Genomic DNA, 15,003 nt, shown 5'->3' with positions numbered 1-15,003 from the left:
ATGATATTTTTAGATAAATGAAACCTGAATTAATTTACTTTTAAAAACACACATTTAAGGAATTTTCTAGAGACTTTCTTTTGAAAGACGAAGCTAACATGGAAAGTCTGGGTGAATACTAACAAGAGAAAAAGTTAAGCACAGAAGCAATAGAGATTTGCTTAATATAATAGTGGCGTCTAAATTGTGACTGCCTGACTGTAAGAACAAAGCAGGCCATGGTGTAAAAAATACCAGAGCAAAATGATAGTGAGCGTTAATGTCCTTGAGTTCTTGTCTTTCAGTGGAAGATTTTAGATACTGTTTGTAGACCTTGTTAAGTCTGCATGGTAAAATTTTATGGGTGACTATAAAGAATGGAAATAGTGTGTAATTCCCACAGCAGAGACAAGGTGAAATTATATAGAAGGAGAGAATACAAGGGGCTTCTTTTCGTCAAGTTATAAATAAAATTAACTAGCGCCATAATGATACAGAGCCTCTCGTATTAAAATCAGATTTGGGTGGGAACAGCACCGGTGTTTCCATGGTAATAATTAAGACTATGCAGAAGGAGAAAAAAGAGTGATATGCTCAGGGTTGGTGGGGCTGGGAAGGAAAGGTGGGGGGAAGGGGAGGGGACTTTCATAGCAGAACTGCAGAAGTCAGATGGGTCTCTGTCAGCCACAGTGAGCAGCCTGGCTGCCCCCAGCATGCAGGTGCAGAGGCATGCAGGCTAGTGACTGATGCTCAGGGGAGAAGCCCATGATGCTCTGGGACTTACAAAATGTCAGAAAGACCCAGGCATCAAACTGAACTTTGATTTACAGCTTCTTCCTGGCCCCAGCTTGGCCAGAGCAATCGAAAGGGAGCAGAAATGGAGAATGGGGGCAAAGGAGGGAAGGCTAACAATAGACTCAAGCAGAAAAAACACCCTGAACAGCTACCAACTCCACCACAACTTAATCGTGCTGAAAAGGAGCCAGAAGCCAGAAGGAATTAGAGGTCTGCAGTAGAGTCCTGCCAGAGGAGACTCTGACAGTCAGAAATAGACAGGGAATGCTGGGTAGTGGGGACCCTGGCAACATGCGAACATGTGCCCAGACCCAGCTCATCCATGATTTAGTCCCACAGATGTTAGGGACTCTGATCTGCACCTCTCTCTGCCCACTGCCTATCTAAGAGTTCCCATCTGCCACTTAATTTAGCCAGGGGTGTCAGTACACACCTGTGCTCCCGGCATGTGGGAGACAACCGCTTGGACTCCGTCGGGAGAACTTGTCTCAAGAACAAAATCGTATTATACTCATCCTCTCTCCCCATGGTCTCACAGCTTGAGTTGCTCACTGCCAACAGCATCCTTAAAAATCTTCAATGGAGAGTCCCATAAATGAATACTTCGTGTTTTACACTGCTTGTCGTTCTAAGCAGCAGTGAAAGTCTCTGCTGTCCCACCAGGCCCTGCCCAGAAGACGGGATTTATCTTTGTCTGGTGGGTCTGCACCACAGATGCTATCTGCACTCCAGCCACTCAGAAGCCTTCTCCTTGGGATGGAGATGTGCTACAGTGGTAGAGTCCTTGTCTGCCATGCACAGACCCAGGGTTCAATCTCCACCCAATACAGCAAAAGGAGAGAGGCTTCTCGGTTACCAGGCCAACAGTCACATCTTCATGCATAGATCTGAGCCACCCCTGTGCCACTAATAGTTACTCCAAAGTAGGAGAAGAGAAACGACACAGGCAATCCTATCACAGAACGTTGTATTACTTTTGTTTTATAGTCTTAACAATCTCTCACTGTGCCTGATTTATAAGCTAAGCTTGATCAGCATGTATAAGTAGAGATAAACATGGTATATATATATATATATATATATATATATATATATATATATGCCTCGGAAATAACAGGAGAGGCGGCAACTGTAACAGGAGCCACCTAGCGTGAGCTGGCTGCTACTTACGCTCAGTACTATTTTAAGCACTCCACTGCTATGTTCTAATTTACTTTTCATGTAACCAAAGTTCACAGTGGTGAGGCAGACCTGGGATTCAAGCGTGGGCATATTGGTTCTAGAGTATTCACTCTTAAACACTACGCTGCCACTGAGTGGTGCGCGATGACAGTTCGCCTGGAGGACAGAATTCCAAGTCAGGGTTATGGTGTGAATGATTGGGACCTCAGGATTTCCAGGACCAAGTCCAGCCTCGGGTGTGGTTGTATTTGGAGGTGGGGACTCGAAGGTAATTACTATGGTAGATACATCATCTCTGTGTGTCACGTGAAGTCACAATCAGAAGACTGCAAACCAGAAAGGGACCCTCACCAAGAATGAAGCCATGGTCTCTTAGCCTATGTCCTCAAGGCCCTGCAGACTGAATACTCTGGAGGCTTAACCTCCTTGGAAGGCATTTTCACCTCCTACTTTATTGGGGGCCATTTTGGAGCTAGCATTTGCTTTGGTAATATTCATTTTTTTTTTAATGTGTGACTCTGTGTGTGCTGTTGCATGCATGTGTCATGTGTGCACGTGTGTACGTGTGCATGTAGAGGCCTAGGGTCACTGTTGAAACGTCTTTCCTTCATTACTCTCCTACTAAGCTGGAAGCTCATGGATTCAGCTCGAAGGGCTGGCCTGCGAGCTTCAGGGATACACTTGTTTGCAGCTCCATCCCTAAGGCAAGGGTTATAGGCACATGTGGCCTACCCAAGTTTCTACATGGTTTCTGGAACTCCAAACTCACATCCTGGTCCTTGCACAACAGACTGTGAACAGGTGTGCCTGCACTGTCTGTAACATCCTAAGACTCTGCACACCTAGTGACCCTTCATTCCGGTGCCAGTACAAAATCTCCTCCTCCAAAATGTCCCTGCGCATCCCTACCACCCATATCGCTCATCTTCCCCAGGCATACATTTCTTACCTTATCGTATCAGCAGTCTCCCACAGAGGCTACAGACACAAGGACACCTGAGGGAGACGGCTTAAAATTATAGAAACACATTGTTTTGTGGTCCTGGAGATATGAGCAGGCCCTGGTCCCCTCGGAGCTCCAGGAACAGAGCCGTTTTCACTTCCTCCTTTCTTCTAGTAGTCAGCAGCCCACCTTGAGGCCCAATCTTGAGGTTAAACCTTGCTTGGTTTTCAAGAGCAGCCAATGCTCATAACCACTAGGCCATCTCTCCAACCCCTTTTTTTCTGCATACAGGGACATCGGTCATATGGGATTGGGGGCTGGCCCGTCCTAATTCAGTATGATGACGTCTTAATTTAAGTAATTACATCTTCAAAGACCCTATAGGAATTTAGATAAGGCTTCAGTGTTGGGGCTCAGCAAGTAAAGGTACTCACCTCCAAGCCTGACGAACTAAGGTCACTATTTCTTTATTTCATTTCCTTAGGTCATAAGGAAATAAGGTCAGAAGGTGGAAGGACATATCTGACTCCTGCGAGTTGTCATCTGATCACCACATGTGCACCCTCCTACAGCGCAGACACACACACACATGCAAACATATACATGCACGCACACGCATACACACTCACACACATATACACTCATACGCATACACACACATGTACATATACATATATACATACAAACATGCACACATACACAAACCATGCATACACATACACACAAACACATACACATCCAAAAAAAGGAAGGAAGCATACTTTGAAAAAATATATTTCTGATTTTTAAATTAAATCCAGGCTTGTAACTAAAAATGAACACACCTGCATTCTGTTTGCCTTCCAGGGCAGTGTCAGCTCTTCCCAGCCTCCATTTGTGCAGATGCCAGGTGAGACCTTTACTTCAACAAGCAATTTGCTCCCTTTAAAGCAGCTGAGTGTTTGTGCTTTGTTTTCCAGTGTGGGGAACCACCAAGCCCAAGGCCACACATATGCCGTGCAACTACTCTACCATAAGTCACGTCCCCAACCAAGTGCTCCCAGTGATTTGATAACACATCACTTTCTCTCAATTTTGCTTCCTTCAGGGGAAAAAAAAAACTGATCAGTGAGGACAGATCTCATTGACTCGCCCTGAACTTAGTGGATTAGGTCTTGAAAGATGGGCCTTTAGATCCCCCGCTTGGAAGAAGCTTTTTCGGGGGGGAAAAAAGCAATAGTGTTCTTGCCTTGTGCCATAGTGTTAAAATGTCTACGGCTCTGACATCACACTCTAATAGACCAGCACTTCTCAACCTACGTGTCAAGATATCAGACACCCTACATATCAGATATTTATATTACAGTTCAAGACAGCAGAAAAATTACAGTTAAGGAAGAGCAACAAAATAACTTTATGGTTGGGGGTCACCACTACATGAGGAACTAACTGTCTTAAAGGGTCACAGCATTAGGAAGGTCAAGAACCACTACAATAAACAATGTCCCCACTGTGGATAGAAAGAGAAAGGAACATTAGAACCCAGGGCTTTGTTTATTAGGTGATTTCTGTGTGATACACAGTGATTTCAGTGTATTGTATTTGTGTCAGTTTTGTGTGTCTCGGTTCCACAGTCCTGTGAGGATGAGAAAGGAATATTCTTAACAGTAATTAGCACCCTTGCACCACACAAGCTCCAGCCCGCCCCACACACACACTACCCTTCCAAAGAAGCCCAGATAATTTGTGTAAATGTCTCTGTTGTGTTTTCCCATCATGTTTGCTTCCATTTGGCTTTAGCTGTTATCTGCTCTTTTGTACTAAGAGGAGTTTCTGTAGATTGTTCTGCCTTCTAGAATGTTCCTCCTCTTTTGAAGGAGAAATATATACACTTAGGAATGCAGTGGGCTTTTCTTCATGATTGTTTCTATTTTGAAATTAGCAATATAAACGTACCATCCTGGAAGCATTGTTTACCTATTCGGTGCCTTCCCCAATCTTTGGGATATAGTTCCATGGCATGAATTTTCATTTGCCCAGATTTCTCTCTGAGGAAAGTGTGTTTGTAATTAAAACTGTCAGTGCAGAATTCAGAAATTGGAAATTTGTGAACTTAAAATGGAAGTTTGGTGAGTCAAAGCATGCTAAAGGTATGGGGGCGGGGCTTGATTGCCTCCTCTGAATGAATACATTTGCATGGGGTGTTGAACGCAGCATTCCACTCCTGGGTTTACAGACAAGATGGTGCATGAGACCTGACCTACCACCACAGAGCTTTTAGACCTCTGGGAAGATAGCTGTATCAGGTGACAGAGTAAAGACCAAAATATAAAATACTACATCAGATGGAAGGAACTCAGGCTCTCACCTGTGAACAACTTGGCCTCTCTTCTCTCTGAAGAATGGGTGAGGTGAGTAGGGACAAAGCTTGGTGCAACTCGCTGTTGTTGGCAAAAGAAAAGAGACAGACAGCATCTTCTCCACATCTCAGTCCTTTAAAAAAGGAATTTAAGGTATATAAAAATCTGAGGAGGGGGGCTAGAGAAATGGCTCAGCAGTTAAGAGCACTGGCAGCTGTTCCAGAGGTCCTGAGTTCAATTCCCAGCGACCACAGGGTGGCTCATAGCCATCTATAATGTGTTCTGATGCCCTCTTCTGGTCTGCAGGTGTACTTGCCGATAGAACACTCATACACAAGTAAATCTTAAAAAAAAAAAAAAAAAAAAAAAAAAAAAATCTGAGGGGATGAAAGCTTAAGTGAGTTGTGAGGGTCTGAGAAAGTGACTTAAAGTATGCAAATGCAAGTTATAAGGGTCTAAGGTGGAATACATACATGACAAATTCTTGACAACCATCCATTTCCTGCCACAGATAACTGCAGGGTCAAAGAGTTTTAAGAGCAACTCTTCTCTCATGAAACCATTCTATTATGGTCTTTTATTAAATATAACTCTTGTCAGTTTCAGCTTTTCTCTCTGTTCCTCCTTACAAAGCTCTACCAAGCTTTCTCTTCATAAGCCTGTAATATATCCTGGCCAGGCGAAGGAGGGAATCCAGTATGGCCACAAGGGGGCAGCAAATAACACTAGAATCATCAAAGGCAGAAACGCAGGAGGGTTTTTATTTGGTTGGTTTGGTTTGGTTTTGTATTCCCTCAAAAAAAATGGCTTCTCTGCAATCATATTGTCTCAGGGCAAGCTATCTACTGATGCAAGCTAGGTGCAAAGATCACATGGTGGTGAAGATCAGTGTGGGGGAAAAAAAAAAGTCAGAAGACAGTACATTTGTCCCTGGCTTGAAGTAGGGTGTGTGTCATCTTATCTAGAAAGCCACTATCTATGTAAAAAGCCCAGAAACAACTTCTTGGAAACAGTCCTGTATATTATGGGATGTTGTTCAAAAGCTTTGAAAAATGACTATAGTTCCATCAAAAGGGTTCCTAATATTCCAGTTGCAATAAATACCACAACCAAAAGCAACTTTTAGGAGAAAGGGGGTTATTTCAGCTTCCAAATTACTCTCCATCACTGAGGGAGGGCAGACCAGGAATCTGAAGCAGAAGGCACAGATGGACGAATGTTAGTTGCAGACTCACCCACAGGCTTACACTTAGCTAGCTTTCTTATACAGCCCAGGGCCAACAGCCCAGGGAATGGTGCCTCCCACGGTGGGCAGCCTATATCAATTAACAGTCAAAGGCAATCCCTCAGATGCACACCCACAGACCAATCCAACAAAGACACTCGTTTGAGACTCTTTGCAAGTGGTTCTAAGCTATGTCAAATCAACAGTTAATGCTGACTAGGGTACCCTACCAAAGAATTTTCTAACTTGTCCCCCTGTGTCCCTTCCAAATGTCTGGACTTGGAAAATACTTGATAAATCATTGTCAAGGTGTTGTTCTTGTACATGGGACACGAATTCATCCCTAAGCCAGACTGAAGTTAAGAGCGTCTGTTGTATAGGCTGAAAGAGTGATGTCAGAAATATGGCATACCATTCAAGACATGTGTGTTTCTTTCTTAACGGTGGTATAGCACACATGTGGGTACCGTCTTTTCTCAGGACACTAAGGCAGACCGCAGTGCTCTGAATGTCCCACTTGAAACTTTTGCCCATTTGTCTTTCATTTGGCTGCAGGATCGCCGGTCATGTCAGGGTACTATGGTGTCAGGAGATCTTTCCTGTCAGATTCAGACTTCCACAGCAGCAAACAGTTCCCAAATGACCTCTACACCTCCAGCACGACCAAGCCCTTTGCCTGTGAGTCCTCAGCTGGGCAGAGTCACACAGGCCTGCTGGAGTCCTACCTGGCAGAGCCCTATGGAGACTACCGCCCACCAGCGCTGACCCCCACGCCGAGTTCCCTGTTCAGCACCTCGACTCTGCCACCACCGCTCCTGCCACCTCCGTTCCCCAGTGACCCAGCTCACTTTGTGTTTGTGAGTATGGCTATTGCTCAGTGCAGGAAGGAACAGGAGACTCCAGCTCCTGTGGCCCAGCCCCCGTGCATGGTAACCAAGCTTATGCCAGATGTGACCTATCCCCCGGGGGTTCCAGAGGGTGCCCTGATCATACCTGGAGATACTGGGTCAGGCCAGCTTTGCTGGGGCACTTCTTTCTGACAGGGTTCTGCTCAAAGATCAAATCAACCAAGGCATCCGAATTATCTATCTAACCAGGGGTTTGAACCAAGGGCCTGTAAAATAGAATTCACGTTCATATTGTTACTAGTCTACTGTTTGCTAAATGCTTCCCACCCTGTTAGGGCAAAATTCTTCAGGCCTGTGAGCCCTAAGGAATCCAATGTTGAGGTCACATCTAGACAGGATTCGATAAGCTCCCAAAAAGATGCACCAAGCTTTCTTTCTCTTTTGCCCAGTTTCCTCACATTGCGCCCCCCGCCCCACCTTGTTCTTTCTTGATCCCTCCAAAGAAATCAGCTCAGAAAGATCTAAAGGCCGCTAATAGTCCCTTTATGGGAAACTGCAAAGCCTCCTGCCACAATCGCATGAGTTGCTGAAGGTGGAATTTTAGACAAATCGGGTGGGGCAGGGAATTAAACCTTATTCTGTGGCAAGAACTTTTATGGGCCTTTGTTCATGTAAGGCTTGCAGCAGCCCAGAAAATCTGTGCCCCGTTTCTCAGATGAATGGGGATCAGTATCAGGAGGTGGGTGGGTGGTATTGTGAATGAAAACTACAGCCCATAAAAAAAACCACTGTTGAGCAGGCAGGGACACCCCCCTCCGCCCCGCAGGTTGTTCTAGAGCCTACTCCGCCAGACTGGAAGTGGGCGCTGCCTTCCTCTGCTGTGTAAAGAGGAATGTGGGGTCCAGAGTAACATCCTCAAGTAGAAATTAATCCAGATTTTCCTGGTTTGGGAAAAGCTGCCTGGCAGGTGGGCTCCAGCAGCATCTAGAAGGTATCGCAATCCAGCAGCTGCGCTGTATCCTCAGAGCTAAAGACTAATTCCTGTGCGGTTGCCTTTCTCCTCAGAGAGACTCATGGGAACAGACGGTGCCGGACAGCCTCAGCCAGCCAGACCCTGTGCCTGCGGATGCCCTGCAGACCTTGCCATCCAGCACCAGTTGCCTCTCCCAGCTGGAATCAGGAAGCAGCGCCCAGCACAGGAGCACGGGCTGGGGGACGTCCCTTGCTGGGGCTCCGTCCTACTCACTGCATGCACTGGAGGATCTGCACCACACCCCAGGGTACCCCACCCCACCTCCGTACCCCTTCACTTCTTTCATGACAGTGTCAAATGACCTCCCACCCAAGGTGGCGCCCCTCTCCCTAGAGGAGGGATCAGAAGCCTCTTCCCTTCACGACCCTTCACCTTGGACAAAAGAAGATGGCAGCCTGGCCTGGGGCTCTTATGAATGCCGAAGAGCTTACTGAGACACAGGGTAGAGGACGTCTGCATTTTTAGGGAAGTTGGACTCTGTGTCCACTGACTCTTCTAAGTGTGCTAGCTCGTTCGGAACTGGATTTTCAGTTTAAGCAACAATCCTGCCAGTGCTATTTGGCATTCACCTCTGTTCTTATCCACTATAAGACCCCTACAAAAAAAAATCAAATCTCCTGTGGCTCGCATCCTAATGCGGCAACCTTACAGGGTGGGGTGCACTTTAGAACTTTGTTAACCCATTTCATTCTGAACTTTCTGTTACCTTTGAAACACCATTTGGGGGGGCACTGGTTATTTTTCTTATACTACATTAAAAACTTTATGTAGATCATGAAACATAATGATTCTCCTGTCTATTTTTTATTAGCTATAAACCGAGTGTATTTAACAAAAGACAAAGGAAACCATACAACAATGCAGTTTGGAGCATGTAAAACAAAACTCACTTTATGTACCCTGTGACTTTAAAGTATGCACCGTTGTATACATTTCCCTTGTTACGGGAACTTGTAAAGGCCCAGTATATATATATCCTGATATCAGTGCTTTATTGTCAATAAAATAGGATGAGGTCAGGAGATTGGCTTTGTAAATATAAAGTTTTACCCAGGATGTCCAAATGTTATTTCAGAACTGCCCGCCACCCCACCATAAAAGGCTGATCAATGGGAGCTTTGGTTAAACCATAGAGTATCTGACTAATGGAATAAATTTACAGTTACCAGATTGGCTGAGTACAGCGGGCATTCAATGATCAATAAAGCAATTCACATATTTCAAAGGAAAATATAGAAGGTAGGACCAGGCTGTTGCAAACAGCAAACAGAATACCAAGAGGCAAAAGGGGCATTGAGGAAGGGCAAGCAAAGGTTATCAACAATACATTCAATATTTTCCAGCTACGCAAAGGAAGACCTCTGTGGCTTATAGCTAAAATATGCATAGCACTCAACCACACACACATAAAGAAACTGGTCTCAGAAACGAGAATGTGCTCTAGTAAGTCTGAGCGGTATGGATTCCTTTGCTGATCTGAGTGCTCTCCGCTGATAGAGCCACTGATAGAGACCTGTGGGCCATGCCTACCATAAATGACCTACACAGACCTTGACGTTGTGGATGCATAAACCAAGGCCCATAAGTGACCCTTTCCTGCCTGATCCAGTCTTCTACCACAACCCATTTACTTCCTGCCTGTACCTTTCAGACCCCTCTGGTCACCCCTGCCTTTCAGAAGCCAAGACTCTTATTTTCTACCAAAGTCTCTAAATGTTTTTATCTGGCTTAGTTCTTCAATAGAGTCCTTCTCCGCTGTTATCTCATCATTTATGTGTCCTAGGTGTGGGGGGGGGGGCGGGAGGGGAGGGGCGGAGTGTCTACAAATTCAAATGTGGATAGTAATCCGTACTTAGAAATGAACAGTGAACAGTGATCACGCCTCTGTCTCTAGTGATGTTGCTTTCCATCTCGGGAAACCACGCTCAGCTTATGGAATACCAACAGCAATGCTGAAGTTAAAAATCTTCTTCCTTGTGCTCAAAGCTCCCTCTTTGGAAAGTACCCACGAGAGAGCAAATGAACAGTGAGCTTCAGTGGTTGCTTTATAGCCACCTCTCAAAGGGTGCCTATTGCCCCCCCAACACACACACACACACACACACCACACCACACACACACACACACCACACACCACACACACACACACCACACACACACACACACACACACACACACCACCACACACACACACACACCACCCACACACACACACACACACACCACACACACACCACACACACACACACACAACACACACCACACACACACCACACACACCACACCACACACACACACACACACACACACACACCCACACACACACACACACACACACCACACACACACACCACACACACACACCACACACACACACACACACCACACACACACACACCACACACACACACACACCCACACACACACACCAACACACACACACACCACACACACACACACCACACACCACACAACACACACACCCACACACACACACACCACACACCACCACACACCACCACACACACACCAGCACACACACACACCACACCACACACACACACACACACACACACCACCACCCACCCACACACAACACACACCACACACACACACCCACACCACACACCAACACACACACCCACCACCCCCACACACACACACCACACACACACCACACACACACACCACACACCACAACACACACACACACACACACACACACACCACACACACACACCACCACCACACACACACAACACCACACCACCACACACACACCACACACACACACCACACACCACACACACACACCACCACACACACCACCACACACACACACCACACACACACACACACACACACACACACACCACACACACACCACACACACACACACACCACACACCACACACACACACACACACCACACACACCACCACAACACCACCACACACCACACACACACACACACACACACCACACACACACACACACACACCTGTCTCTCTCAATAGCTGCTTTTGGACAGCTCTAGATATGCACATACATACGTACGCTATGATTGTACACACCTGTGGGAGTCCAGTGTGACACCTCAATGTGAATGCTCTAATTTGCTTTCTTTGCCCTTGGGAAGGAAAGCCCTTACGACTCTACAGCTTAGTCCATCCCGAAGGAAAGTCAGGCCAGCAACCTGAAGGCAGGGACCCCGTAGAGGAACACTGCTTCCTGGCTTGTTCCCTGAGCCTCCCTCGGCATTTTGTTTTTGTTTTTACAATCCAGAACCTCCTGCCAGGAGTGGCACCACTCACAGTATACTGGGCCCTCATGCATTAGTTCTTAATCAAGACAATGCCCCCCACAGACTTGCCTACAGACCAATCTGATGAAGGCATTTTTCTCAGCTGAGGTTCCCGCTTCCAGATGGCTCTAGTCTGTACCAAGTTGATAAGAAACTTACCACCTGCACAATGCACAACCATTTTACAGTGACCAAACCATGGCAATTAGCATATCCATGGCTTTAAAACATTTACCCTCACTCAGGCAGTAAACCTAGACCCACAGTTCAGATCTAGCCATTCTCTAAGGTTGTGGGGAGAGCAGGGCCTGCCCCTAACATGACCTCCGGTGCCTCGTATTTGATCACTTCCTCTTGGTGGGGAGGCCTGACAGACACACAGAGAAAGGGGAAGCTGACTATCAGGGTGAGACCTGATAGGCTGTTGTCAGTCATATGGTGGGGGAGAAGGTCTCCTTCTGTCAGAGGTCTGGGTGGAGAAGAACAGGGCAGAAGAGGGAGGGAGGGTGGGAACAAGTACAAGCAAGGGGATAATGATCAGGATGTAATCTGAATAAATTAAAATATAAAAAAAATTTTTAAATCTTCAATTTGGCAAGGCTTTAAAATAACGCCCCCGCCCCCCCCAAAACAAAACCAACCAAACAAACAAAAACATTTACCCTTTCTTGGTAGTAAGACTTTAAAATCCTTTCTTCAATAATTACAATAAAAATAAGGGAAATCACCTCTTCTAGCTTTTTTGAAATATAACCTATGTTGTTATTGACAGTAGTCACTCCGCTGTGCAAAACTTAGGCCAACTGTAACTTTGTAACCAATGACCAACTTCGTTCCTAGCTCCCTCCCCTTCCCTAACTCAGTTTCTCTTAATCATTTCTAGAAGGTCAACTTTTTTCTTTGTTCGGTTTTTGGTATCTGGTTTTTGGTTTTTCTGAGACAGAGTTTCTCTGGGTAACCCTGACTATCCTGGACTCACTTCCTAGATCAGGCTAGCCTTGAACTCACAGAGCTCTGCCTGCCTCTGCCTCCTTGGAGGAAGGGGAGGTCTCCTAGCAACTCTAACAGGGATAGAAATAGAGAGATAGTGGTGGACATTCTCACAGAGATTATAGGGGGTTTTTTGGTTGTTGTTTGTTTTTGTTTTCAAGACAGGGTTCCTCTGTGTAGCCTTGCTGTTCTGGACTCACTTTATAGACCAGGCTGGCCTTGAACTCACAGAGATACACTTGCCTCTGCCTCTCGAGTGCTGGAATTAAGGACACCAGGCCCAGCTAATGAGATCATGAGCACCTGGCTCACCTTGTCTTTGAGTACCTGGCCTATTTAACTTCATGTGTGCCCCCGAGGTTCATCTGTGTTGTCACAAATCACAGGACTTTTTAATGATTGAGCGTGTGTGTGTGTGTGTGTGTGTGTGTGTGTGTGTGTGTGTGTGTGTGTGTGTTCGTGTCAGGGGGCAGGGTGAGGGAGGTTCTTTATCTGTCCATCCACTGATGAACACTTAGGTTGATTTGAGTGCACACAGTTCTTCGATAGCAGAGGTTGGCCTGCGCTCTGTTCTACTCAGTGTATGCTCACAGCGGAGAGCTGGCAGCATCCCCTGCAGCAAAGGAGACCTGTCCTTTCTGACACTTAAGCTCTCCGTTCTGGTTCCAGTAGCTCTAGAAAGGCCTTCAGTCACCCAGCTGTCCCTCAGACCTGAACATCAGGCCCTGCACTGCAAAGAAGAGACCCTGTGCCCTCTGTAGATTAGGGATTATGAGGGCCGTAGAGTCAGTTTTCTAGGTTGGCTGTGTAAAGTTTTAATGACAATAGTTCTGTAGTACTCAGAAGGGAAAGTTACTAAGTAGTGATAGTACGGTGTTGTTTCTGTACATTATAATTTTAATATTTGTCTGTTATGGTCAGTGTTCATTATCTTGGCTCACTTTCCATTTATCTGCTGAAACACATTCACTTCCTTATAATATTCTGGAGATACACTGGTTCTCAAAGAAATAGACCCTGTCAACCACGCCTTGGGATGTAGAGAGAAACAGAACACACAAAGTGTCTACATCTGTCTTAAGTGGCTAACTTGTTCATAGTGTCCCTCAGGTTAACCTATAACAAGGGAGGCACACGCGAGCCATACCCCATCTACTGTCCATTGCAGCTGCCTGGCCCATAGGACAGAGGAAGAATGAGGCTAATAAGTTCCAAATGGTGAATGATTTTAATGATTCTATTTAGCTTGACAACATGTGTCGCCTTCATATATTCTAATTTGGTTTTTTTTATTGTTCTAGAAGTGTCTTGTTAAAAAATGGGGAAAACTACAAAGTTATGGCAGGGAAATTAATTTCCATACATTATTTCCTATTCAGTGTGTGGATATCAGCCACACCTTTGCTTGCACAATACCAGAATATGGAAAAAATTGACTCCTCTCTCTCTCTCCTTTCCCTCTCCCTCTTTTACTCACTCCCCCTTTCCTCTCTCTCTTTCCCCTCCCTCTCTCTCTGTCTCTTTTCAACCCTGATGTCTTCTGACTCATAGCCTCCCATGGGAGAACGAAAGAAAACTGTGAGCCTCAGCCCAGAATGCCGTCTCTTCTAGGTGTCGCCAGGCCTCACAGGACTCAGGGCATGTTTATGGTTTTAAATGTGTGAAAATGGTGATGTCAAGTTCAGCCTACTTAAGAAAATACCAGAAGTCAAAGGTGAAACTTTGGGACCAGTGATCAGGCTTAGGTAAAGCCTACTGACCTGAGTTCTATCCTCAAGTCCCATGTGGTAGAAGGTGAGGACTGAGTCCTGCACGGTATTCTCTGACCTCCACACATGGACTATGTCAGGCATAACCGTCCCTTATGCACACACCACACACACAAATAAACAAATGCATGGAATAACATTGCTAAGTGAAATTTAAAATTTGTCCATTTGAAGCCTGCATTGTAGACAATCACCCCGTGAACCGCTGGAGACAGACAGCGCGTTGTTAGAAGTGTTTGTATTTCTCTTACAATGTAATTCAAACCCCAAAGAATGAGAGAAGAAAACCACATCTTTCCCTTGTTTGTTTAATAAGTACTTTTAAGTGATTATTATGACTTTCCGCGGCTGAGTTAGTAATGCAATGGCATGGGAGTACTGAAGTGCCCCGAGAGAAAGTCCACAAAGAAAAAGGAATTACTAGCCTCGACAGTAAGACAGGAGCTTGCATATAGAGGTGCATATACACAAAAGAATATCTGAAGATCTACTTTTTTCAATATATAACATTAAATATACAGTCATAAATAAAACTACTTGTGTTTAAAATTCCAAAACTGACAACTGATTCTAGGGATAAATCACAGTGCGTTCTG

The 15,003-nt window shown here is 45.5% G+C and overlaps 1 protein-coding gene across 1 annotated transcript; it reads left to right on the top strand.

The window, feature by feature from the left end:
• The first annotated feature begins 3,746 nt into the window (after positions 1 to 3,746).
• On the top strand, positions 3,747 to 8,888 carry Pou2af2 (POU class 2 homeobox associating factor 2). Its single transcript, XM_051155848.1, has 3 exons — positions 3,747 to 3,788; positions 7,019 to 7,320; positions 8,377 to 8,888. The coding sequence occupies exons 1-3, from the start codon at positions 3,782 to 3,784 to the stop codon at positions 8,776 to 8,778; spliced, it is 711 nt and encodes a 236-aa protein (XP_051011805.1). The 5' UTR covers positions 3,747 to 3,781; the 3' UTR covers positions 8,779 to 8,888.
• Positions 8,889 to 15,003: the final 6,115 nt, after the last annotated feature.

Source organism: Acomys russatus, chromosome 14 (assembly GCF_903995435.1).
Source record: "Acomys russatus chromosome 14, mAcoRus1.1, whole genome shotgun sequence".
Lineage (NCBI taxonomy): Eukaryota > Metazoa > Chordata > Mammalia > Rodentia > Muridae > Acomys > Acomys russatus.
Note: the sequence above shows the minus strand (reverse complement) of the source record. Positions and strands in the feature narration are given on the sequence as shown.